This window comes from Merops nubicus, unplaced genomic scaffold (assembly GCF_000691845.1).
Source record: "Merops nubicus isolate BGI_N331 unplaced genomic scaffold, ASM69184v1 scaffold2018, whole genome shotgun sequence".
NCBI lineage: Eukaryota > Metazoa > Chordata > Aves > Coraciiformes > Meropidae > Merops > Merops nubicus.
The window spans coordinates 8,013-32,220 of record NW_008624911.1 but is presented as its reverse complement, the minus strand read 5'-3'; the positions used below and the strand labels follow the sequence as shown (position 1 = coordinate 32,220).

General features: G+C 39.0%; 1 protein-coding gene across 1 annotated transcript; it reads left to right on the top strand.

The window, feature by feature from the left end:
* On the top strand, window positions 1-24,208 carry LOC103777912 (coiled-coil domain-containing protein 169-like; the record flags this gene model as incomplete). The annotated part of the gene is given in 9 exon segments (XM_008945477.1): window positions 1-135; window positions 1,309-1,343; window positions 1,750-1,832; window positions 2,294-2,404; window positions 2,498-2,538; window positions 16,270-16,368; window positions 16,574-16,627; window positions 20,575-20,651; window positions 24,106-24,208. Coding segments are annotated over 9 exon segments (738 nt in total), but the record flags the coding sequence as incomplete, so codon positions are not given.

Below are 24,208 nucleotides of genomic sequence, written 5' to 3'. Positions count from 1 at the left end.
TTCCTCAGCCCTCCTTATTCCAGGCATACCTCTTCTGTTTCTTAAGATCAGTTGGTTTGCTTCTGCAGCTTTCAGGGCAAATCTGATGTTTCAAGCTATGGAAAAGAAATGCCACCAACTGAAGGTGAGCATGAGGTACATGTGATAGTGTTTCTCAGTAATCAGCTCTATCATCAGAGTTTTGGTTTCGCCCTCCTTATTCCAGGCATACCTCTTCTGTTTCTTAAGATCAGTTGGTTTGCTTCTGCAGCTTTCAGGGCAAATCTGATGTTACAAGCTATGGAAAAGAAATGCCACCAACTGAAGGTGAGCATGAAGAGTACAACATGTGATAGGGTTTATCAGTAATCAGCTCTATCATCAGAGCTTTGGTTTCTCATGGGCTAATTAATTATTTCTTGAAGAGCATTTCTCATTATGAGCGTGTTCAGAAAGAGAAGATCCATGTTGACATGGAAGCTCCCCTTTGAAAAAAAAGAAACCCACCAAAAAATAGGACAGCACAATGATTTTCTCTCCTGCGTGGTTTAACGAGCTAGACTAAGATTTAAAAGACAATCTATCATCATACTGATATTGTGAAAGTATTTTCCAAAGGGCCTTATTTGTAGAGTTGTGTTCTCAGTTCCTTTGAAATATCTCAGTTTGGCCACTGAAGAATAGAAGCATCAAAGAACCATTGAGGGTTTTTTTTAAATCTTGTCTTTCCACACCTAACTTTAAAAGGACAGAGCCACAAACCACTCTTGCACTGTGCTGCACTGTGTTTTGCTTGCACTTAGGCTGGTGTGAGCTGACTTCCTCAGATCTCACAGGCAGGAGCACTTCTCCATAGACATCTTCAAAGTGAACCAGGCTGTTGGCATAAATGTGGTCAGTGATTCAGTCAGCAGCAATTTCCTCTTGCTGTGATCGATATCATCCCATTGACAGTAGCACCCTAAGCTCCCATCTCACCCTTTCACAAGGCTGAGAGTCACTCAGCACCTTGTCTGATGTGTGCAGGTAGGTCATGCTCTCATCAGAGTCCTCTGCTAGCTTCTGCTCCTGGTCATACCTTCCAAGGCAGAAAGAGCCTGGTTTCCATGGTACTTGTCAGCTGTCTGGCTGCCTGACCAGGGTACAGAAGTAATCAATGGGCAAAAATGCATTTTCTCACAAGATTTACTTTAAGATACTGAAAAAAAATGATGACTTTAATGCCTGTGGGTTTGTGGTGTTGGCTTTTTTTGTTACACTCATTTTAATCACTGGCTTTCTTTTCTGATAGTCATAATAGATGATATGCTTTGATTGGTTTTGTTGCAGGTACAATTTAGAAAATTACTGTTAATCATTAAGCAGTGAGTCAAAATTAAGAATTAATTCAGAATTTCAAATAGCACAGCTCTCAGGCATGTTCTTCTTTCAAAATCCATATTCCTTGGGCTTCTTCTTTAAGGTGAAAAATTAAGGCCATTGTCTTCTCTACATTTGTTTAATTCTGATTACATGCTAAACAGATATTAAATTTTAAGAAATGTTTCTTTTGTATTTTTTATGGAAGTAATTTTATTCACAAAGCAGAAGTGCTTCTCTTGCTTTTAAGGCATTGTAATATTGATATAGAAAAACACATTAAAAAAGCAAGATGATATAATTACGTGAGAAAGACCACTAGATACTTAATCTGAAAATATACTAAATTTATTCTTCTTAATAATGGAATTAATGCAGTAGCCAATTTATTGACTTCTTTAAATACCACAGGCAAATACTTGAAATCTCAATATTTGAACTGAGAAACACTGTAGCTGAACTGGAAAAAAGACTTAGCAGTGTTGAAGATGAAGGTAAGTGAATAACAACAGAGTTATAATAACAGCTAAATGATTAAGAAATACAGAAAATTAATTCTTCTGGGTAGGCCCTACAGAGATACAAATTTTTGTTTATAAATTTAAATTTTCCCTTTTCAAATATGACTATTATATGTGCGATGTTGCAAGTGTGAAATTAGGGAATGCTCCATGCTGCCATGTTAGCTTTTGTTGTCAATTATTAATGAAACTATGAATAACATGAATTCATAGAGTCAGTTTAGTATTCTGGCCACAATAACCCCAGTGAAAAATTCCCTGGATTTATATCTTCAAGCTCTTTTGTGTGCAGAGATCCTCCTTGTGAGGATTACTAACTGGAGACTCTCAGTTTCCAGGAAGAAAGGTGGGAATAGTTTGAAAAAATGCTAACTTTTACTTGAAATGTCATGAAATAATCTGGGAAATAGAATAGCCCTATATTTGTGTTTAAGGTAATGAATGGAAAACCAGATATGAGACGCAAGTGGAACTGAACAAACAGCTGGAAAGGCAAATTCATATTCTTCAAGACAAGGTGGAGCTTATGCGTGGAAGTCCAGCAGGTAGAAATAGATATTCATAGCTGTTTTTTCAATAGAAATAGGGATTATATGTTGAAATGATATAAATGGGTCAATATTTCTGCTTATTTGTAGATAAATTGTCCATTGTTCGCACCTTTGAGCAAATGTCTGTGGTGAGTACTATGGCATTTAAATTGAGTAACAACAAGTAGCAGTGCTAATTGAAGAATATTTGTAATCTTTATTTCTCATGACAAAAAAATACCAGCAGCCTGGTCTAGAAACCAAAATAATCATCCCTGATTACTTTTCTTTTTTTCAGTTATGCAGCTGCTTATAAATTTATAGAGTATAATCATGAAGGAGGACATATGTAAGACCTGAATGTTGAGAAGAATCATGTAGTACAATTTTTAACCGAGTGAAGGTTGTGTGATTGAAGCTGCAGTAAGGCAAATGAGATGGAGCAGCTGGACCATTTTGATGAATAAATGGAAAAATGTTAAACCTTGATCACAAAATTGTGGAATCTTTTAGTGTTTGACCTCTCTTACAGTGAAAGAAGTGTTTTCTTGTGATCAGGTGGAATTTCATATGTCTCAGTTTGTGTCCATTGCATCTAGTCCTGTAACTAGGCACCACTGTGGAGAACTCTTCTTCATTCCCTCCCATCACCTGTCTCTACATATTGAGAAGCTCCCACTGAACCTTCTCTTCTGCAGGTTGAGCAGACCCAGCTCTCTTAGCCTGTCCTCACCTGTCAGAGAGTCCAGTCCCTTAATCATCTTCCTAGTCCTGTGCTGGACTTACTCTAGGCAGTCCATATTTTTATTGTACTGGGGAGCTCAGAACTGGACCCAGACCTTTGGATATGTCCCACCAGTGCTAAGGAGAAGGGACAGATCACCTCCTTCAGCATGCTGGCAACGTTCATTCTAATGCAGCCCAGGTGGCCACAGGCATTCCTTGCAGCAAGAGCACATTGCTGGCTTGCGGTCATCTTCTTGTCCACCAGGACCCCAAGGTCATTCTCTGCCAAACTGCTTCCCAGCCAGTTGGTCCACAGCATCTGCTGGAGCCTGGGTTTGTCTCTCTCCAGGGGCAGGACTTTGCTTTTCCATCTGTTGAACTCAACTTCATGTGATTCCTCTCTGCCTATTTCTCCAGACTGTTGAGGCCCCTCAGAATGGCAACACAATCCTCTGGTCTGTCAGTCACTTCTCACAGTTTTGTATCAACTGTTAACATAGGTGAATAGTTGCAGTAACATTTTGTATAAGACACTTACAGAAAATTTCCTTATTGTACAGTGAGTTTTTACAAAGGAAGTACCTGTTTTCATTTTAAAAATTTTATTCCTTAATACGTTTATATTTCATGACCTGTATTTCAACAAAGCATAAAACATTTTTTCTCCAGTCTTGGGGAGAAAATAGCAAGAAAAAAGAGCAAATATTTTGGCAATTTAGTATTCTAAAGTACTAAATGAGGTGAAAACGATTTCAGATTCAGGACTGCAATTTCCATGGTCTGTCATCCACTGAATATTTTACTTTGACAACTTCTCTGCTTCTTATCCACTTTCAGAAATAGGGGAGGCAGATAAAGATGTGATAATGTCTTGTAACACAAGCAGGAATAATGAACATTAGGAGGCATTGCTCTGATGATTTCTATTCCCGTTGCTTACACTTACAGAAGTGTTTCCATCTGAGTTTTTGTCAGATTCTGAAGATTAATGAGAGTTTACTGAGCCTAGAGGATGCTGCATGCCCCATTAGTGGGAGTGATTATCTGTTTTAAGCAGAGTGTGAATAATTAGCTGGTCTTTCTGATTTGATCCATTGCTTTCAGATAGTAAACATTCTTGCCAGTTTTAGTAGTGTCCTAAAGACCATGGTGTTTTCTAGATTGAGAGGACATGGTTTTTAAAAAACCCCAGCTAATTAAAAAGAGAACAGCATCTTCCCACCCCTCCTTCCTCTTTCACGGAGCTGACTTGAAAATAAACCTGAGACTATGTTTGAAGAACAGTCTTGAAGATGGAAGATTGATCTAGAAAATTTACATTAGAGTCTGCTTCAAACCCTGTCAGCCTGTAAAGCCCATACTGGCATGCAGGTTTACAGTATCAGAAGTGTTTATTTCCATCCAATTGCTGCTAGGCTTTTAACCAATCCAATTACACCTTGCCAAGCACTCAGAGAGTCATTCCCAGTGAGATCATCTCTTTTACCAGCAGCTGGGCTGTACATTTAATTTCTAATCCCTACTAAATGCTGTCTTACCTCCTCGCCTATGAGCTGTGGTTCTGAGAGGTTTGGTTACTGTTCCTGTAAAGGGAAGAATGACAGCACAACTGAAAAATTCACACTGCCAGAAGGAGTCTAGAAGACAGTTTGGAGAGTCCTAGACATACCCAGTGGCACCTCGGGAAGTCTGGAGACCCTGTGCCTTGCCATAGGGTCTCTGCTGCAGTTCCAAGTCCTTCCTTCAGCCTTCCAGCTTAGAGTGAATACATTCTTCCATTTGCTAGCCAGATGGGAAAGAAAAGGGCTTAGGAATTTAGTGAAAAGTTTCATTTTTCCATATTTCAGTTTTTTCAGGAGATGGAAGGAGGGGAAGAAAATAGATGTCTTTTCTGGGCTTTTTTTTCCCTTTCACTGAAGCTATCAGAGGAGTCAGTGTTTATTTACAGATACTCTTGGTGAATGCAGTGCTGCTATTTTTCTTTTAAATTCTAGGAGATAAAACATTGGTGTCCCCTTTCCCCAGTAATTTTGTGCTATTTAAGCATACAGGTTTATTCAAGTCCTTTTTATGTTTTTGAGAGTTGTTCAGGGGTGTAAGGGGGAATATTTAGCTTCTCCACAGATGAGAATAAAGAGCAGATGTGGTGAGTGGGTGTAGAAAAGCAAAGAGCTTTACAGCTAGTCATCAATCTACATTTCCTCAAAGTGAAAATGCTGAGAGTGGGTATATATAAAATCACGTGTGTATGTGTTAAACCAGAATTACACTGTGATATTCAGCTTTCAATTTGCAATTGCATCTGAAGCTCTGTGGAACGATAACAAAGTGATTTTTGCAGCAAGATGATACAGTTCCTATGATATGGCAACAGTAGGCAATAGGTTTTGTTTTTAGCAACATATTTAGAAAATTAAATAATATTTGCAAATCTTTTTAACCTATATTCTCAAAGAAGTTAGAATTATGCAGTTTTTATTAGAAGGACCTCTAATAATTCTTATCTTCCTATGTTGTTTCATCTGTATTTAACAGAGGAGATATCTCAAAGATGCCAAAGAGATTTATCTCACTCAGCTAGTCATTTAAGGTCCTGCCATAGTCAACAGAAGGAGAAAAATACATTTGTAGAGTAATTCATCCCATTTAAGAATAGGTAGCATAAAATATTTTCTCATTCTCAAGCACTACAATCAAAACAAAAAAGATTAGTCATTGGGACCCTGGCAGTCAGCAAGCTATAAAAACCTGAATGAAAGAGAAGAATACAAATGCAAATTCTGGAGTGATGAACAAGGAAGCAGAGAGGATTTTCTGTGTTGATAAACTGCAGCAATTGTTGCAGATGGCTTACACTATTTTTGCTTTAGAATTAGAATTGTACTGAGGAATGATTCCTTGCTAATGAAAACACCCCTAAACCATTTAAATATACAATTGTCATTCTGACGTCCTTACACTGACTTCAGATAGTCCCTTTTTTTTTTTTATTTTTTGTTTCACAAAAATCATGTGGCTATCACACAACTGTAAATACATAACCAATACCTTGATCACACAAATTTTTACAGCCAGGCTTTAGGAAATCAGTTTTGTGTATTGAGGGCAGATTAAAAATAACCTAAATAATGACAAGCACGAGGGAGTTCCAACAGTGAAAACCCTTTAGTCAGTAATTTCCTTTATGTCCCAATGCATAACACAAGTGTCAGACAATACTTCAGAAATAATCACAGAAAGAATGCCTTCTCTCTAAACTATAACATGATGTGAGTGTTACTTGCATCTCTTAAACATGCTGCATTCATTTGTTCACAGTTTTTCATTACATGAGTTTTGGTGAAACACATGCTTTCTGCTAAGGCTAATTTCTCATTTAAGAAATGATTCCTTTCTCTCTCACCATTTCTGCAAGAAAGAATCCCTAGATAGTGGCTTTAGTATGCAAATACTGAAGAGCATACTGCAAAATCAGTCCAGGGGAGCACACTGCTGATAGCATTGCCTTAGCAACGCCCTGCGCAGCGTTAGCCGAGGAGCCCAGGTTTCTGGGATGAATCACCACTTCCAGGAATGTCCAGCACCATAGCTGGGGGAATACTGACATTAAGGGCCAGATACTTGCTTTGCACATTTGCCTTTCTGAGAGCACAGTGACCCCAGAACTGAGACCTTCACACAACCACCTCAGGGTTTTTGCTGTCAGTTTTAGAGTGGCAAAAATGAAGCAGAATGCACAGCAATGTCACACTGGAGGAGGTGTTGTCAACATGGCAGGAGGGGAATCTTGGGGTTTTGAAAACATGCAGTCAAGACTTCCTATTTCAGTAGGTGTTGGTAACTGCCTACAGGGAACATCAGCACTTTATAATGTCATAGGAAATGCTGACAATTCTCCTAGCAAGTCACTGCTAAATGAACCTTGTTGCTCCTGCTGGATTAAGTCACCAGTAGCTCTGTGGAGAGAAGAAATCTGGTGTCCTATCTTTTTGTGAAACTTGGAAGTATTTTGGAAAAGGTTCTGTAGTCTGGTCTTACTGCCCTCACAGTAACCTGCCTCCTGACAGACTTTTCTTCCTACTGCTTTCATCTGACCTCAGACAGCTATCTTGGATGCCTCTGAGAGCCCTTTTCGATTTGCATTTTTTCTTTCCCTTGTCATGTCAGTGTTAGTTGTTCTTCCTGGTGGCCTTGCACAAACCAGCAGACTGTTTTATTCAGATAACTTTGTGGTAATCCCAGAGGCAGAATACACTTTGTATTTCAAAGGAAACTATTAGAGGAAAATCTTGCAACCAAGTGACATTATTATCTGGCTGTTCTCAAGAATCCCATAGCAATTATAGAATCATAGCATCATTAAGGTTGGAAAAGACCTCTAAGATCACAAAGTGCAGCCATCAACACTACCATGACCACTAAGTCATGTCCTGAAGTACTGTGTCCACATGTTTTTTGACCACCTCCAGGGATGGTGACTCCAGCACCTCCCTGGGCAGCCTGTTCCAGTGCATCACTGCTCTTTCAGTAAATAAATTCTTCCTAGTATCCAATCTAAACCTCCTCTGGCATAACTTCAGCCCATTTCCCTTCGTCCTATCACTAGATATTGGGAGAAGAGACCAACATCCATCTCACTACATCCTCCTTTCAGGTAGTTGTAGAGCATTGTTTTTGTTTCTTTTTTTTGCCTGGGACCCTGGAATATCTTCCAGAGGAAAACATATGAGGAAGCAACCTCCAGCCTTTTCAGGCCTAAGTGAAACATTTCAGAGTCAGGAGCAACTTCTCCCGTCAATCTGAACCATGGCAATGGATGTTTCTGTTTTAACTTCCTTCTTGCCAAGGCAGCAGAGAACCTCTGTGAGCAATGCTGTGGAGGCCACTGTCAGGAGGATTTAGGGTAGCAGTGAAGAAGCCTGAACTTTCCCTAAGTCTGCAGGTGGATTTCCTTACCCTGCCCATTGCCCGTGTCTGGTCCCAACAGGGCACACTGTTCAGGTGGTTCAGCTCTCAGTCTGCTTCCCAGTACAAAGTGATGCCAACCACAAGGGGGCACTTGGCATTTAGGCAAGGACTGGGAGCTTTGCTTCACCTCTGCTGAAGCCCTTACAGGATCTAGTGCATCTATATCCAGTGCATATTGTAGGTAGAAATATGCTCCACTAGATCATTTCTATGTATAATTTTTTTTAGTAATATATGACTAGTGAGTTTACTTGTATCAGCTTAAAATCAATTCCATTACAGTAAAAGTAAAGATGTATATTTGTGGTTTTTTTGCTCTTGATGAGTTTAAAATGATATGCTAAAAGATTCAGCTAAATCAACTGATGAGCATCAGCTCCTAGTGTTGGAGGGGAGGGAGTTTTATTTTCTAAACAAAACTTCATTTGATTTAAAATGTCAGGCAGGATGTATTACAAAGGCTTCTTGGGCTGTTGGGATTTTTTTTCTACACAACTAACAGATATATTGGTACTGTTCTAACCCATGGAGAAAAGTTAAAGAGCATTAGAGCTGAAGCACATTGCCATAAGGATCCATAGTCTGTGTGAGCTGGGCTCTGATGAAAACAAGTTTGAGCATCTTGATGATGTCATGGATTTGTCACCTTGTCTGTTGTGAAATGACTGGAAGAATTGTTGCCACTGGTAGCAGGGCAAGGAAAATTCCAGAATGAGAGCAACTTACGTGGGTGGCCTTAAAATTCAGCTGTGGTATCATTCTGTATAATTTCATTTTCTAGCAAGTGTTAAGCCAAATATATAGCTTCAGTTGAATCAAAGGGAAATTGTGTGAAAAATAGAACTGGAGAATTGGTGTTCCCTCTGTGAAGCTCTGGGCTTTGGTCACTGCTGGAAACAAGACTTAATGTTTCATTGCTCTGAGAGTGAATCTTGTTAAGCTCTGCAAAATTCCATTCTATAAAGAAAGTATTAATTTAAAATCTCAGTATGTCTTTTAGCTTACCAGCTTGCTCAGAGTGGTTTGACATGGACGACTTATTGAAAATTAAGGATCTTAAATTCAGGTTAAATCTCTTAGGCAGCTTACGTCTCCTTTTCAAGAATACATTGTCCAGTTATTCAAGGCTTAATAGAAGAATCTATAATAAATCTAACTTAAAAAAAAACATTCCAATATTCCATTAAACCACTTTTAAAAAGCTTTTTCAGAATTTCTTTTAGTGGTACAACCTGGAGTTTTATTGGCAATTTCTTCTTCTGGGGGAGTGCTGCTTAGCAGGGGGGCTCCTGGTTTGCCTGAGCTCTCACTGGTGCTTGGTTTGTGTTGAGGTTTTTCTGTGCCCCAAGAACTCTGCTACTACAAGTCTGTGTTACTGTATGCTTTGAGCTGTTTTCTGTGAGTGAGCCTTTGCTTTTGTGTTGTTTTACTGTATTAAGCACTAAGCTGTTCATACCACTAAGGGACTGAGAATTGAACCTGTTTCAGTGAGGTTTTTTTCTGCTTGCTTCCCACAGAATTCAGGAAAGTCAAATCCAGCCCTTATATGCTGATGTTTCTCACTTCTTGATTTGTGTTGTTGTGCAGCAGCTGAAGACCAGATATATAAGGTCTCAGCTCATTCTTCAATTACTGCCTTGAAAGTAGGGGTGGGAGGTAACTTACTTGGCTAAAGTGAGTCTCTAGAACCTCTTTGAAATTTTAAAATTTAATATTTTCTTGTGTCTGTTTTTGAAATTGCATTTTATAGTGTTTGGGGGCTTGGAGAGGTCTTCTAGTGGAGTAGGAACATCCGTTGTCACTAGATTCCCATAAGAACTTCAGTATTGCCATACTGAGCTCTGCATCATTAGTTAGGTGTTCAGACCCAGGAACAGAAGTCAGAAGGCTGAGTGAGCTGCTCAAGTTTCCTAGGTATTAACTGGGAAAAAGGCAGCTATTCACAACAGAGTGCATAACAGACCTGGAAAAGCAATGGGAAATTGGTAAGAAATGCCCAAGAACTGTGTCTTAAATCCTGGCTCCTATCCAGAAGTGGACATGACCTTGCAGCCTTGCTCACTTGTTCCTTCTCCATCCATGTAAAGTTTGTGTTTCTGACTGATTAATGGCCTGGCTTCAAGAATTAAGCACTAGTTAAGAGTGGTGGCAAGGGCACTCTCAGGATATGAGATGCCATGAATTCAAGTTCTTAGGGTGGCAGAGGGCTAAAATGTAACTCATCCCATTTCTTTGTGGGTTAATTTTGGGGCTGTTAGACAGAGAAGGGTTCCTTCCTCATGTACTGTGGATGAAGCATGCTTCTCAGGTTGTGGCCCATCAGGGAGATGACCACCAGGAAGCTTTGCTTTGAGACTCCATAAAGGCTTTCAAGAGAAAAGTAAGCAGCTTGAGTAAGCTTGTGCTTATGGGCAACCACAGTAGCAACAGCCTAGATGCCTACCTAGGTTACATGACAAAAATAAATGTGAAGAATGTAAGACATTGCACAGATTGCTTTGTTAGCATTAGGATGCTAAATTCTGCCCAAAGTGCAATGTAGACTTTAGTAACTTTTTGATTTTGGGCTTCACTTCCAAATCTGTAAGCTGGCAGTAATTTATAACTTTCCTATTTCACAGGAGAGTTGGAAGCATAGGTACTCAAAATCATGAGGCATGCAGATATGTAGGGATGGTGACTGTACACTTTAGTCACGTTATCAACCTGTTTCCATCTGCTTCCTCATCAGAAGCTGTGGAGTGCACCGTTTGTTTGCTTGTGGCTGGACATCACCCTTGCTCTAGCCCTGAATGAGTGCCATACAAAATATGCTGTCATGTGGCTGTGATAACTAATGTGCAGCCAGGTCAAGAAGGCAAAAAAATGTTATTTTCCTGGCCTTACAGTGCTGAGGCCTTATCTATCTGTCTTCTTTAATACTGTACAGACACTGATGTTGTGATGAAATAGCACATGGCCTTAGTGGAATTTAGCCAAGTCTTCTCTTTAATCTGTAGCTTACTTTTTCTCCTTGAGTTGGCCAATGTTGACTGTATTGACTGTAGGAGCCTTCTGTATTAAGACAAAGATTTCATCAGCATCCAAGGTACTTCTGCTTTAATGAGCAAAAACCCCCCAAAACACTAATTCTTTTCATGTCTCCAGTGTGTCTGTTATAACACATTAAAGTTAATAACAGTTCAGTCATGTGTGAAACATTCTTGAAAGACACAGGTCCTCTGTTTCATCTCTTTTTATCTTTTTTTTTTTAACAGTGAGAGGGGTAATTCTTTCTTAGCAACATGTCTTAAAAGTACTGTTCCTTTTGACATGCTCCTGCAAAACCTTGACTTTAAAGGAAATCAGTCCTGGGGAAATCTCAATAATAGTCAGAAATATTTTTGTGAAAAAAAATTTGGAGTCAAATAAGTAATGTATTGTACAGAAAATTATGAAAAATAATAAAAGATGCAATGATTTGCAGCCACTAGAAAGGAGAAGTTTGGAGATTTCAAACAAGTAGATGTAAGAGGCAAATATATGGTTTTGGTGGCTCTCTGTGAGAAACCATTGGTAGGACTATCCCTGTACACATCCAGAAAATAGAATGGCCAAATCAAAAATGTAAGTTGTGGACCTGAGATGAAAATACTTCTATCAGAATGGCAGAATATTTCATGTGATGACAAATGGCATTTTCAAGTTCACTCTGGAACAGACCCAAGAAGACTGTGCTAGGCTGGAATTGTGCCCTGATACATGGAAGCTGAACTGGTCTGACCAAGGTACTGGCTGAGAGATGGAAGGCACACTTATAACAATAAAATGAAGGTCACAGAAGTACAGAATTGTTGAGGTTAGAAGTGACCTCTGGAAGCTGTCTTTTCCAACCACCCTGCTCAAGCAGGGACACCTAAAGCCAGTAGCCCAGGGTCATATCCAGATGTTTTTCTCTAAGGAAGGAGACTCCACAGCCTCTCTGGGCAATCTATTCCAGTGTTCAGTCACTCACAGTAAAAAAAGTGTTTCCTGTTGTTGAGAGGGAACCTCCTGTGTTTCAGCTGTGCCCAGTGCCTCTGGTCCTGTCACCGGGCATCACTGGAAAGTGCCTGGCTCCATCCTCTCTGCACCCTCTCTCCAGGTATCTCTGTGCAGTGATGAGATCTTCTCTGAGCTTCCTCTAGGCTGAACGGTCCCAGCGCTCTCGACCTCTCTCACAGGAGAGGTGATCCAGTCCCTTAATCACCCATGTGACCTTTCATTGAACTCTTTCCAGTATGTCCATGTCTCTTTTGTACTGGAGAGCCCAGAACTGGACACGGCACTCCAGGTGTGGCCTCACCAGTGGTAAGCAGAGGGGAAAGATCAACTCCCTCAGCCTGCTGGCAATGCTTTGTTTAATGCAGCCCCATATAACATTGACCTACACAAGAAGGGCACTTTTCTGGGTCATGTTGAACTTGTTGTCCACAAGGACCCCCAGGTCCCTTTCTACCATTCTGCTTTCCAGCTGGGCAGCCTCCAGCATATATCGTATCATGGGGTTGTTCCTCCTCAGGTGCAGTTCTTTGTTCCTGTTCAACTTGATGATGTCCCAGTCCATTTCTTCCAGCCTGTTGAGGTCCCTCTGGATGGCAGCATGACCCTCTTGGCATATCAGTCCCTCCTTCCAATTTGGTGTCATCTATAGTCTTCCTGAGGGGACATTCTGCCCCATCTTCCAGATGTTAAACAGAACCAACCCCAGTATTGATCCCTTAAGGCTTAAATTTGGTTTAGCTTTTTTTTTTACTATTAACAAGTATTCATAAACTTTCTGAGAAATAGACTGTATGTGGGTATTAGCCTTCCAGATCTGAGGTATGCATGATAAATAAAGAAAAATTTCCATGAAAAAAAGAATTTGGAGAGAGTCATATTATCTTCCTTTCCATGTTTATAAGAAAAATCTGGTAAATAAAAGCATAGCAAAGCATTAAGGTCATGAGAAGTAACTAATTAGTAAGACAATGGTCAAGCAGTACAGAAGGTGAAAGGATTCAGATATTCTGACTGAGGAGATGCTTGAGTTAGAAATAAAAAGAAGCAAAAATTCTGAAACAGACACTTATTTTACATAGGGGGCCTAAGCAGACAAAAGGGAGAACCTGACTAGCCTGCAATGTCGTAACACTGATAATGAGAACATGATGGGGTAACTGGTCTTGAAGGTATGCACTTGGAAGAAAAGATCAAATCAGAAAGATGTGGCATGTAGCAGATGTGAGAGGCTTTTACACTTTGGTTTGTTCTTTCTTCATCGTGCGTTTGGGTTAATTCATCTTAAGGTTGGATATGAAAAAAAATAATCACAATAATATTGGGAAATAATATTGAAATATATATTGAAACAAGGTGACTGACTTAAATATTAGAACACCAATATTTTCTTTTGTATATATAGAAGTCTACTTCTTGGCTAGACCTCTGATTCCTACCACAGGCAGCACAGGTCTCATTAATACAGTCAGCTGAGTGTAGAGAGTTGCATCGAGATTTATCTAAGTGGAACAGACACTGAAGTCAGTGGAATAGTTGTGTAAACAAAGAGATGTGCAGATGTTTCAGTGCAGAGTGCACTGCTGCTCCAGAAGGATGTGTCCCTTGTCACCCAGGTGTCATACCTGCCACACATGGACATCTGGGACACTCTAGGGCATCTCAGATGGTGATGGTGTTGAGCTCTTTAGGTGCTCAGCTAATGAACTGCTGCTCATCATTCATTATATTGCCCGTGACTCTTAGCAGGTGCTCAGTTCATGTATGGTCACTCAGATACAGATATCCTCACCTCAGACTGAATCCCTTCCATACAGTCAAATATAGATATACATATAAAATTTGGATGAATGATTTGGATATGATATTATTATATTGCTTCCAGAAATTGTATCATATGTGATTGCCCTAGACTAGATGGTCCTGCTCTGGCAGGGGGGTTGGACTCCATGATCTCTGGAGGTCCCTTCCAACCCCTAACATTCTGTGGTTCTGTGATTTTGTGATACTTGTAAATGAAGACTAAAACCCACCTACTAGTAATGATGAGGCACAGATCTCAGTGGATGTCATACTTAACACATTTTATCAGAAAATACTGGATGAAAAGGAGAAATGCTGTTTCAGATTTTGAAAATCTAGAATAACATTGCAGAAAAGCTAGTAAAAAATACCTGTCACATCAGGAGATTGTGAATTCATTTATTTTAAATTAAAGATTGTACATATTGGCTATCTTTTCAGTAAAGGTAGAAACAATAAAATACAGGACAGTGTCAGCAAGTGCTTGGAAGGGGAAATGACAGTAACCAAATTGTAAGAAAAACTCAGGGATCTGGACATGCCTAAACTGAGGGAAATGAGTAATCTGTACCTTAGGATTCTGAGAGAACTGGCTTGCTGCATCACTGATCTGGTAGCAAGTGGTTGTACTGGAACTGTGGGTGATGGCATTGTGTGTGCTCATTGGAGAAAAGCAAGTGTCTGATTTTTTTTAGGTTTAATCTAGAGAAAGAGAGGACTAATTGTTGCAAAAGGAGACTGACATACGGATATATTAAAAGCGGCTCATGGCAGGCAAACCTGTTGACATGCTCTGTGGTAAGACAATAGATCTGTTGTCACAACAAATAAAGTAATCTTGTTCACTGTGACCTCTGTTAAAGATACCATGGGAAGTGACTGATCTATTTAGAGAAAATCAAAATTAGTAGAATTGTTGAAGGAATAAAGAGCTGGTAAATGGAAGGTGATAGTGGTGACTAGTGAAGGAGGCTGCTGAGTGAGTACAAGCAGAGTTCTTCTAGGACAGGGTTTAGGATTAATCTTAACATTTAATGCATGACTTTGATACATAAAGCAGAACTAGATTATGATATCTTTCTCCTGGTACCAATTAGGTAATATAATAGGGATCTGGATGTTGTTTAGAAAAAGAATGACACTGAAGACTAGATCATTCAAAATGGGATTCAAGTTTAGTAGTGTGGACCAAAGGATTTAGGAAATAGTAACCAAATTCTGTTCTGAATGGAGAGCGGATCACCTGGACACAGCTGCAGAAGAGGATCTGGGTTGTTGTTTAGAAAAAGAATGACACTGAAGACTAGATCATTCAAAATGGGATTCAAGTTTAGTAGTGTGGGCCAAAGGATTTAGGAAATAGTAACCAAATTCTGTTCTGAATGGAGAGCTGATCACCTGTTGCTGATCTGGGTATTCTAGCTGATCCCTTGTTGTCTGTGAGCCATCACCACACAGCTGTTGAAAAGGAAAATACAATCCTAAAATTTCTCTATACAGATAAAGACGTATTGAGGTGGCTTCTGGAGTTCTATGTACTCTATTATCTGTTCTCCAAATGTAAGAAGGTTGAGCTCTAGCCTGGTATACAAAGGTTGCTGTGATGATTAAGTGGAAGGACAGCTTCCTGTGCAAAAGACAATTTTTACAAGTTCATCTTATTTATCCTAACAAAATGAATGTTGAAAAAAGATATTCCTGTCTTCTGCCTATAAATGCTGGGGGCAAGCCCCAGGAAGGAAGAAGAACAGTTATATCAAAAATTATTTCAATATAAGAACAAAGAGGTATAAACTGATGGTGAATAAGAAATTGGAAAAGCCATCTACTATTAGAGCCTCCCAATAAGGATGTCTCTGCGGGATGGAGTGGGTGGGTTTATGAGAGGTATCATAAGGAGCAGTGTCCTGTGTTAGAAGTGAAGGATGGGATGCTTGGGTGTGCATTCTACTTCCACTGTACAGCAAGCAGAGAACAGAAAACGGATGTGCAGGTGAGATCTGACATCTTCCTCCTACTAAAAAGGAGCCATCAGGGTAAATTTTGGCTTGAGGTAAGGAGGAATTCTGGCTAGTCACCATAAGATGACTTTGCTAATCTATCAAGGAGCAGCAGCGTGGAAAACCATTTCTATATCATTTTAACACAGTAGAAATGTGTAGTGCATGACTGATAATTGCAGCATATGCTTAATAGCTTTTGTCTCTTCAGTGTGCCAGCCAGTGTCATGTAAACAAAAAATGCACGAGAAGCAACCAGAATGACAAACATCATGATGCTTGAAGAGCTGGGACTGCAGTGACAACATCTTTATATGGAATGGAAATATTTGTAAAACATTGTTTTATTTACTGTAATTGCAGGGATCCTTAAAGGTAGTTCTTAAAGATCTTGAAGAAGAGAAGAAAAGTCTCCAGAATCAGCTAAAAGACTATGAGCTGAGACTGGAGCAAGAAGCCAAGGTTTGTCATCCCTGTGTGCCTCTAATTTATAAAAGCCATTATGTTGTCTGACAAACAGACAGTGTGTGTGGAACACACAACAGAACAGTTGCACAAAATACACCACGGGTAAATAGCTGTACTGTATATTTTTTTTCTTCCTGTATGTTTCAACTTTTAAAATATTTTGTTTTATGGTGGCCTATGTCCCTTATTTTGACTGTAGGCTTACCACAAAGCTACTGAGGAGCGGCGCATGTACCTCTCAGAGATCTTACAGGTAAGAAAAAAACAACTCAGTAATTCTTAGAAAATGTTATGCTTTCTTAATATATTTTAATGCATCAGGTCAGAGTCTTTTATCACTTCATTCATCTACCAAATCCATTACAAGAGCTGCTTTTTAAAAATTTTAAGAGCTAGAAATTGGAAGATTGATGCAATTTATTTATTTAGTTTTGTATACTTTTTTTTTTTTTTTAAATATCAGTTGGGAGTTTCCCAAGGATAGCAAAAGGGCCCTTCACTGAGAAAAATGAAGCAAATTTCTGATACTTGCTTGCCCATCCGTTACTCACAAGACTGCTGTTAGTTTAATGTTTCTGTGGAAAAGAACAGGACCAAATTATCAGCAGTAGTGACACCCACCTTAAGTAACAATTCCTCTTTTTGTATTTCTCATTTTTTCTCCTACAGACAAACCAGCCAGCCAGCCAGCTCAGAATGACAATACAGCACACATTTCAATTAGATTTATAAGATAAGGTATAAGATATCTTGTTTTGGTGAAATCAGAAGCTAAATTTTATCACTGCAAATTATGTAATATGTAAAAGTTAATACTACAAACTGGATGAACATGGAAAGGAACCTGTAAGGATTTCTAGTGCTTCTTATTCTGAAAAAGCTCTCAGTTCCTGAATAATGTAAAAGTAATAGTTTAGTGTGATACTCAGGAATGACTGTCACTGAGTCCCTGTCATAGCTAACTGGGGTGAAAGGCTGTAATTAGCAGTGTTGCCATGTGTATGCACAGTGGGCAACAGATGCTTTTATATGGTTCATTGCTACTTTGGGAAATCTGAAAGAATTGCTTAAACTGGCTTTCCAGCATGAAACCAAGAAAAATCCCAGGAGATGCCCACGCTAACTGTTAATATCTCTGCATTAACAGTGAAACTGGGAGATGCCTGGGGAAGAAAGTAGGAGATAAAGATGATTTTATTACTGAACATGCTAGGAAGAGGAATGCCTATGTTCAGCTGCCTAGAACAGCACTTAACCACACACAGAATAGTATTTGAAGTGAGATACATGCACTGGCATGTTCCTTAAATGTTAGGGACTGGGATTTTGCCACCGATGCTCAAGGTAGTTATATTTTCAGTAATCAGTTATTTGCTCCCGTGATTCCAGAACCTTATGAGAGCAAAATAATGATCTTCAGATTAATCCCCCTGTCTTTATCCCTCTGAATGTTAAACAGTTAAACAACCGTTAAAGTAGTTTTAGAGCGATCCTCTGTAATCTGTGCAGAGATAAGCACGTTTGAGGTGCAAACCATCATACCTGTTTTAGATCAGGAGGAAATGAATTTCCCAGGGACTTTTCTGTCCCTCTTCCTGAGCTACAAGCAGAGCCTAGGTGAGCAGTTTAGATCAGACCTCTACATTTTCCATTGCTAATCTGAACATGGCAGTTAACCTAATCATGGGTGACTGTTGGTTTCAAAAGAGTCAGTGGCTCATCTGGTCCCTTCAGGTGCTTTTATATTATCTTAAAATCTGCATATATATGCCCTCCCTTGTAACAGCTGATTTGAACAAAGAAATAAATTTACATTCAGATCAGACTCTTTTGGCTGTATTAAAATGTCACCCTTCCAGAGTCTGCACAGCAATGTTTGCAGCAGTTGAGTTAGAAGGATGCACCCACAGGCCAGCATTTTCCATATATTCCAATGTAAATATACTACAGGATATTGTCATCATGCAACAACAGAATATTCCAGTGACGTTCTCTTAGTTACAGAGAATGCACATGATGTCTTTTTGGGCCTTTTTCTCCTCATGATGTTTGTGCTTCTCTATAGCTCACAGTCTTAAATTAAAATAGTCGTAGAATGGAAGTTTGTACTGGTAGGTGGTAAAAAATCCCAGATGTTTTGGGGCTTTTTCACTTTGTTTTGGATCACTCCTGAAGCCTGTGGCAGAAGCAGAAGAGAGATGCTTCTGAGAAGCCATTTCTTTTATTTACCTTTTTTATTATTAAGTGCTTCTCTGTTTTTTACAAACTATATTTAATATAGTTTGTAAAATCTTCTGAGTGCCTTTGTTTGTTTTGTCTGGACCCATATGGGTATAGTCAATGTTAAATTACAATTTTTAAATAAATTAAAGATTTCACAGACTTGGAGAAGCCATTTCTTTTATTTACCTTTTTTATTATTAAGTGCTTCTCTGTTTTTTACAAACTATATGTATCTTCTGAGTGCTTTTGTTTGTCTTATCTGGACCCATAAGGGTATAGTCAATGTTAAATTATAATTTTTAAATAAATTAAAGATTTGACAGACTTGAGAATTCATGCTAGATAGTTTATGGAGTATTCTTATTTGCTTTTTTTGTTTTGTTTTCAATCTGAAAAAAATGTTGGTTTGGGATTTGGACTCCACAACTCTTGAAGCACTTTCCTGTGGTATTCAGAAATCAGCTTGAGAAGCAGGCAGAGAAGAACAACAGCAGATCTTTAAAAGGGTCATTCTTTTTTCATTTCAGATTTTAATCACAAACTTTTATTAGCACAGTAGAGTCTGACATGTGATTGGGATTTCCTTGCAGAAAAAGCCCACAGTTCTAGATAGGTACAGCTGGAAGGCTGCTTGTGCAACAACAGCTCATTTTAGTTGGGGTGGGCCTGGAGTAAACTGTATCAGCAAAAGCAGTGCTATGGATGATAGTCATATATGCTGGCACTCTAGATTGATATACATTTATAAAACAGTGAAGGTAATGATAGAATAAATCCTGTCTTGTGTTACAGAATCATATCTGCTCAGAAAGTAAGTTGCACTAGCTGTCATCTGTAGCACTAGGGTTAGTTGGGTGCAAAAAATTTAGACAATGTCAATCTGTGCAGATCTTATTCCATTTTTACACTTGCACTGTGAGAGGAATGTGCTCTGGTTATAGCTGGCATTGCTCTGGCTGGGTCAGGGATACTTGCCTCGTGGAAGCACTGCAGAAAACATTGTCTGCTGAGCAGTGAGGAGTGATTCTTCTCTGTGCCACGTTTGTTTTTCACACAAGTGCAAGGGGTTTTTGCACTTGCAAATGTAATGTAATGTAATGTAGCAATCCAAACCCTGAGCCTTGTTTAGGTAGCCCCAAAATGTAGCTCTAGGCTTTCAAAAAGTCTTCACTGGTCTGGTGTAGCCAGTGCTCTGTATATCATGATTATCATAGATTTGTTACGACCTGGTGGATCTGTTTGGAGGGGCTGAGAACATTCCACTCACTTACACTGGACAACCCAGTGTGCTCAGCAGCCAGACGAGCCCTGAACTGTCTGCATTTTTGGCTGTCCATCCATGGAATAGCTGTCCAGCTGAGAGGTAGTTCTAGTGAAGACAGCTGGATGAGCCAGCAAGTGCTGGGTGAGGGGAACCCCGTGAGCTAAGGAACAGAAGAACCAACTGATTTAATCCTGCCCAGGGTCTGTTAAATGCAACACCATGGGTAACAAACACTTTGGGTTTATTTATTTTTTTCAGTATGTCCAGCAGTGTAGACTTCCATTGTATGCAGAGACTTCCATGCTGTGTTATTTTTTTGTCTAAGTTTTTCCTGTTCTTAATAGATGGTTTAATCATTCAAAAGGTCAACTGAGTGACTGTAATTTGTTTAGTTTCTCATTCAGGGAAGTATGTTAGAAATATAATGCTTCTTCATTGGAAATGTGGAATTACAGGCAGTATGACCAAAAAAATGCCAATTGAAATTACATATTCTCTGATTGTCCAGCTTAAGGAATGGTATTTTTGTACAGTAAGGGGTTTTGGCATGTTTTCAACTCCCCAGATCAACAAGGAATCAGTATAATATAGGCTTAAAGTATTTTATGGCAGTAAGACTGTAGTGGGTCAAAATTAGTTTGGAAATATTTTACTTCCTTAACTGTCACTGTGAATAGATTTTAACTTGTTTTGTAAAAATTTGGCTGTTGCAGACCTCAGCTGCACTTAAAATTGTCGAAAGGCAGAAAAGGGATGGTCTGACAGGCAAGGGAGAAAACCAGATACTGAGGTAAATTTCCTTTATGTTCCCTCTGATTTATGGTTTATTGGTTTTTGCTAAGTAATAAGCTTTGAATATTGTAACTTCTGTTCATGGTAAATACCACTGAGCATAATCCTACTGACAAAGCATTAATCTTAATATAATTTTTGATATTGCTTTTCAATCATTTTTATTTAAAATTAAGTATGTTGCAATATTGAAAATACATTTATTTAAGTGGCCTTTTTGTAACCTTACAATAACTTGGATGTTCTTATTTTTCAACCTTTATTTGAAATGATTCATTTTTTTCCTACATCAAGCAGAGCTGGGAACAAGAAGTACACCCCTTAATCCATTAATTCAATTGAATAAATGTCTTGCTTGGTCCTTTTTAGCCAATAGAGATTGTAAAGCTTCTTCTGGATGATAGTGTGAGAGATTTTAGATGACAACATATAAAGGCTTCATTGTTTAACAGCTTTATTTAGTTATATGGGTTAGAAATTGAAATTTGAAAAGAACCCACCTGCTCTGAGCTCTATAAAAATAAAATTAATTTCCAGTTTTAGTGCTTATGATAAAGCTTGAAATTGGAGGAGATTTATTTTTTAATGGAACTGCAAATGTTAAGAATACGAAGTACAAAGAATATGAGGAATCACATCCAAAGTGTGTTGCATTCAGCATCCTGCCCCCAGTGGCCACGGGGAGATGCCTGCAACAGTGTGTAAGCAGGCAGATACAATATTTGCTTTTGGAACTCTCCCAAATACTTTCTATTTGGAGGCTTCCTGAGCTAGTATGGTTTATGTGTGTTTAATATCTCACTATAAATCCTCTTCTGTAAACCCACTTACCTACATTATTAAAACAAGCACACACAATACATATTGGGAACATCTAAAAATGTAATGAGTAAATTATAAGCATGAAATTGCTTAGACATGTTTGCTTACCAGCTTCATCCTTTCATTCTGTTTAAGCATAGAATCACAGGAGTTCATAAATCAGAACAGTGGATCTTCATGCTCCAGGAGAGGGTATTAGTAGAATATGAATTAATGGAGTAGACTATGAATTGGAGTCTATAACTGAAGTTTCTCAATACAGGAAAAGCACTGTGTGGGGCTGAGGTACCCCATATGTGGCCATATAGAGAGTGTTGCTTCTGGCCCCAGTGATGTTTGACATAGCTCTTGTAGAGGTCAGGAAGCTACAACTAGGAGAATTCACTGTCTCTGCTGGGAGATTGAGTATCAGCCACATATTCAGATTTGCTGAGGGTTAGCACTGATCTGTGATTATATTGTTTGGTTTTTTTTTCATAATTTATTTTAGTAGACCATTACTTAGTCTGAAATTCTATGACAGTTTCCATATTTTCTTTATATCAAACAGAAGAAAATAAAGTATAAAAGAAAATAAAGTGTCCTGTAATTGCTGCTCTCAGAAGATGCATCCTGTAACAAAATATCCCCTTTCAAACCATTTTCCCTCAGAGGACTTTTTTCTTTTAAACTTCTCAAAGTACTTTGCACACATGAAGGGAATTATTCATCTTTTAAATTGTCCATAGTAGCAAAGAAACCAGTCTGCAAAACATTGGCTTTTATAAACAGTGATTTAGGACTTTCAGGTCAAACTTCGATCTTGGTTGGCAACATGGAAATAAGAAGGGGGATTTGGCATAGTTGAATTTTACAAAAATACTAGAATGTAAATAAACACCCCTTGATCATCACAAGATTAACACAGCCATCGTTATATTATTCCTTTTTAATTATGTTTTTATTTACAGCCTGAATGCTGTTTGTTCAAGATGACAATAATGAGAAATAATTTCATTCAAATAAGAGAAGATCTCATGATTCAAAATAAATGTATTCTTGAGAATAATTTGAAAATTTGCTGTCCAGAATTCGTTTCTCACTTCCGTTAGTCTTTCAGAACACACCTGCCTTCATTGGATTTCAAACCAGAACTGTGCTCAGTGTTTGTTTTAACTACAGGTACAGGCATGGAAAACCCAACCTGAAGAGTAAAGCAACAAGGAACATTGTTTTAGTAGTAACTGTGAACCCTAATTGTTGATGCATTCAGTTTCTTGGCCATCCAAACATAGAAGCCAAGTTCAGTAGAGGTTCTTTCTGTGGTAATTCACAGGACAAGAAGAAGGTAGGCTAGCTGACAGCTGAGGAAAACAGGGATCTCTTGATGAGTCCTGACCCTGATGCAACCTGAGCAGGCAATTTAATGTCATTCTGAGCCCTTACTGTTATGCTGGGGCATAAAGCAAGGCTTATTAGCTCAGTTCCAACACTGCAGCTACCTGGCTTCTAAATCCTTTGCCACCTGCAGAATTCCACACAGACATAGGCTGGCTGCTGGGTCCAGCTCTACACTGATCTACAGATTAATCAATTGATTTTGAGTAATCAGCTGATTTGAATAATCAGTTATTATTGAGCAAACTGTAGCCTTGGGTTCTGATCTTCCAAGCTCTGTGTAGAAGTAGCTCCATATCTCTGTGGGGGCAGCTCTGCCTTCAAGACCATGACCCCTTGTAAGAGCTAGAGCAGAGGATATGTCAGTCTCAAGACTAGTGAGCCCTCGGGACAGCTCTGTTTGCTGTTTGCCCAGGAATTTGAAACTTGCACATCACAGCTTTACCACATAACAAAGTATTTCTCTGGCTGTCATCGTGTGACAATGATGTGATGCTGTGATGTATTTTCCTGCAGAGTGCCTTGCTTGAGGAAGACACTGAAAGCCTGTATGTTGTCATCAGAGTATGGAAAGTGCTGTCTGTGCAGTGCAGTAATGAACAGGGGGAGATACAAAAGTACATCCCATAGGAGTAGAGATGTGTGCTGCTTGATTATCAGCATGACCCTTCCAGTTTGTGGAATCACCTTTCCCCTGGAGATTTGTTTACATTCCCACTGATTTGTCTTAGAAGATCAAGATGAGAAAAGCCCTAGTAGGTGTCACATAGATGGTGCATGTATCCATGATGAAAACCACTTCAGAAGTCTGCTGGCAGCATTTCCTATGTGAGATCACAAGCTCAAGAGCATGGGTCTCCAGAGTGGAATCCCTGCAGAGACTGCAGCTACATCTACATGAAGTGCTCTTTCATTTCCTGCTGGGGATTGTGCAATTTATGAAAATGTCACCTTAGCCAGTGATGATTCTCTTTGTGCAAATGTTTAGTATTCTGATCATGTTCTTCAAATGCCATCGTTCAGGTAACAGGAGGTAGTCAGGAATCACGAGAGGAGGATTGAGTTTGCATGCAGAATAATTAGATGCTCTGCTAGCCTGCAAACCCAGAAATATCCTTGTTTTTTCCTCTCTCACGTTTATTCATTCAGAATAGTAATCAGTTATGCAAATATAAAAAGCATGTAAATTTCTGGCAGTTAAAGCTTAGAAGGAATGTGACACTTGATGACTAACTTCACCCATTTAATTTCAGAGGGAGATACCATGTTCCAGGAGACCTGAAGATGGTGAGTCCTCAAAAAGGACCAGTTAAGAAGACTGTAGGAGTGAAGCAGCTTCCAAAATTGAAACACTGA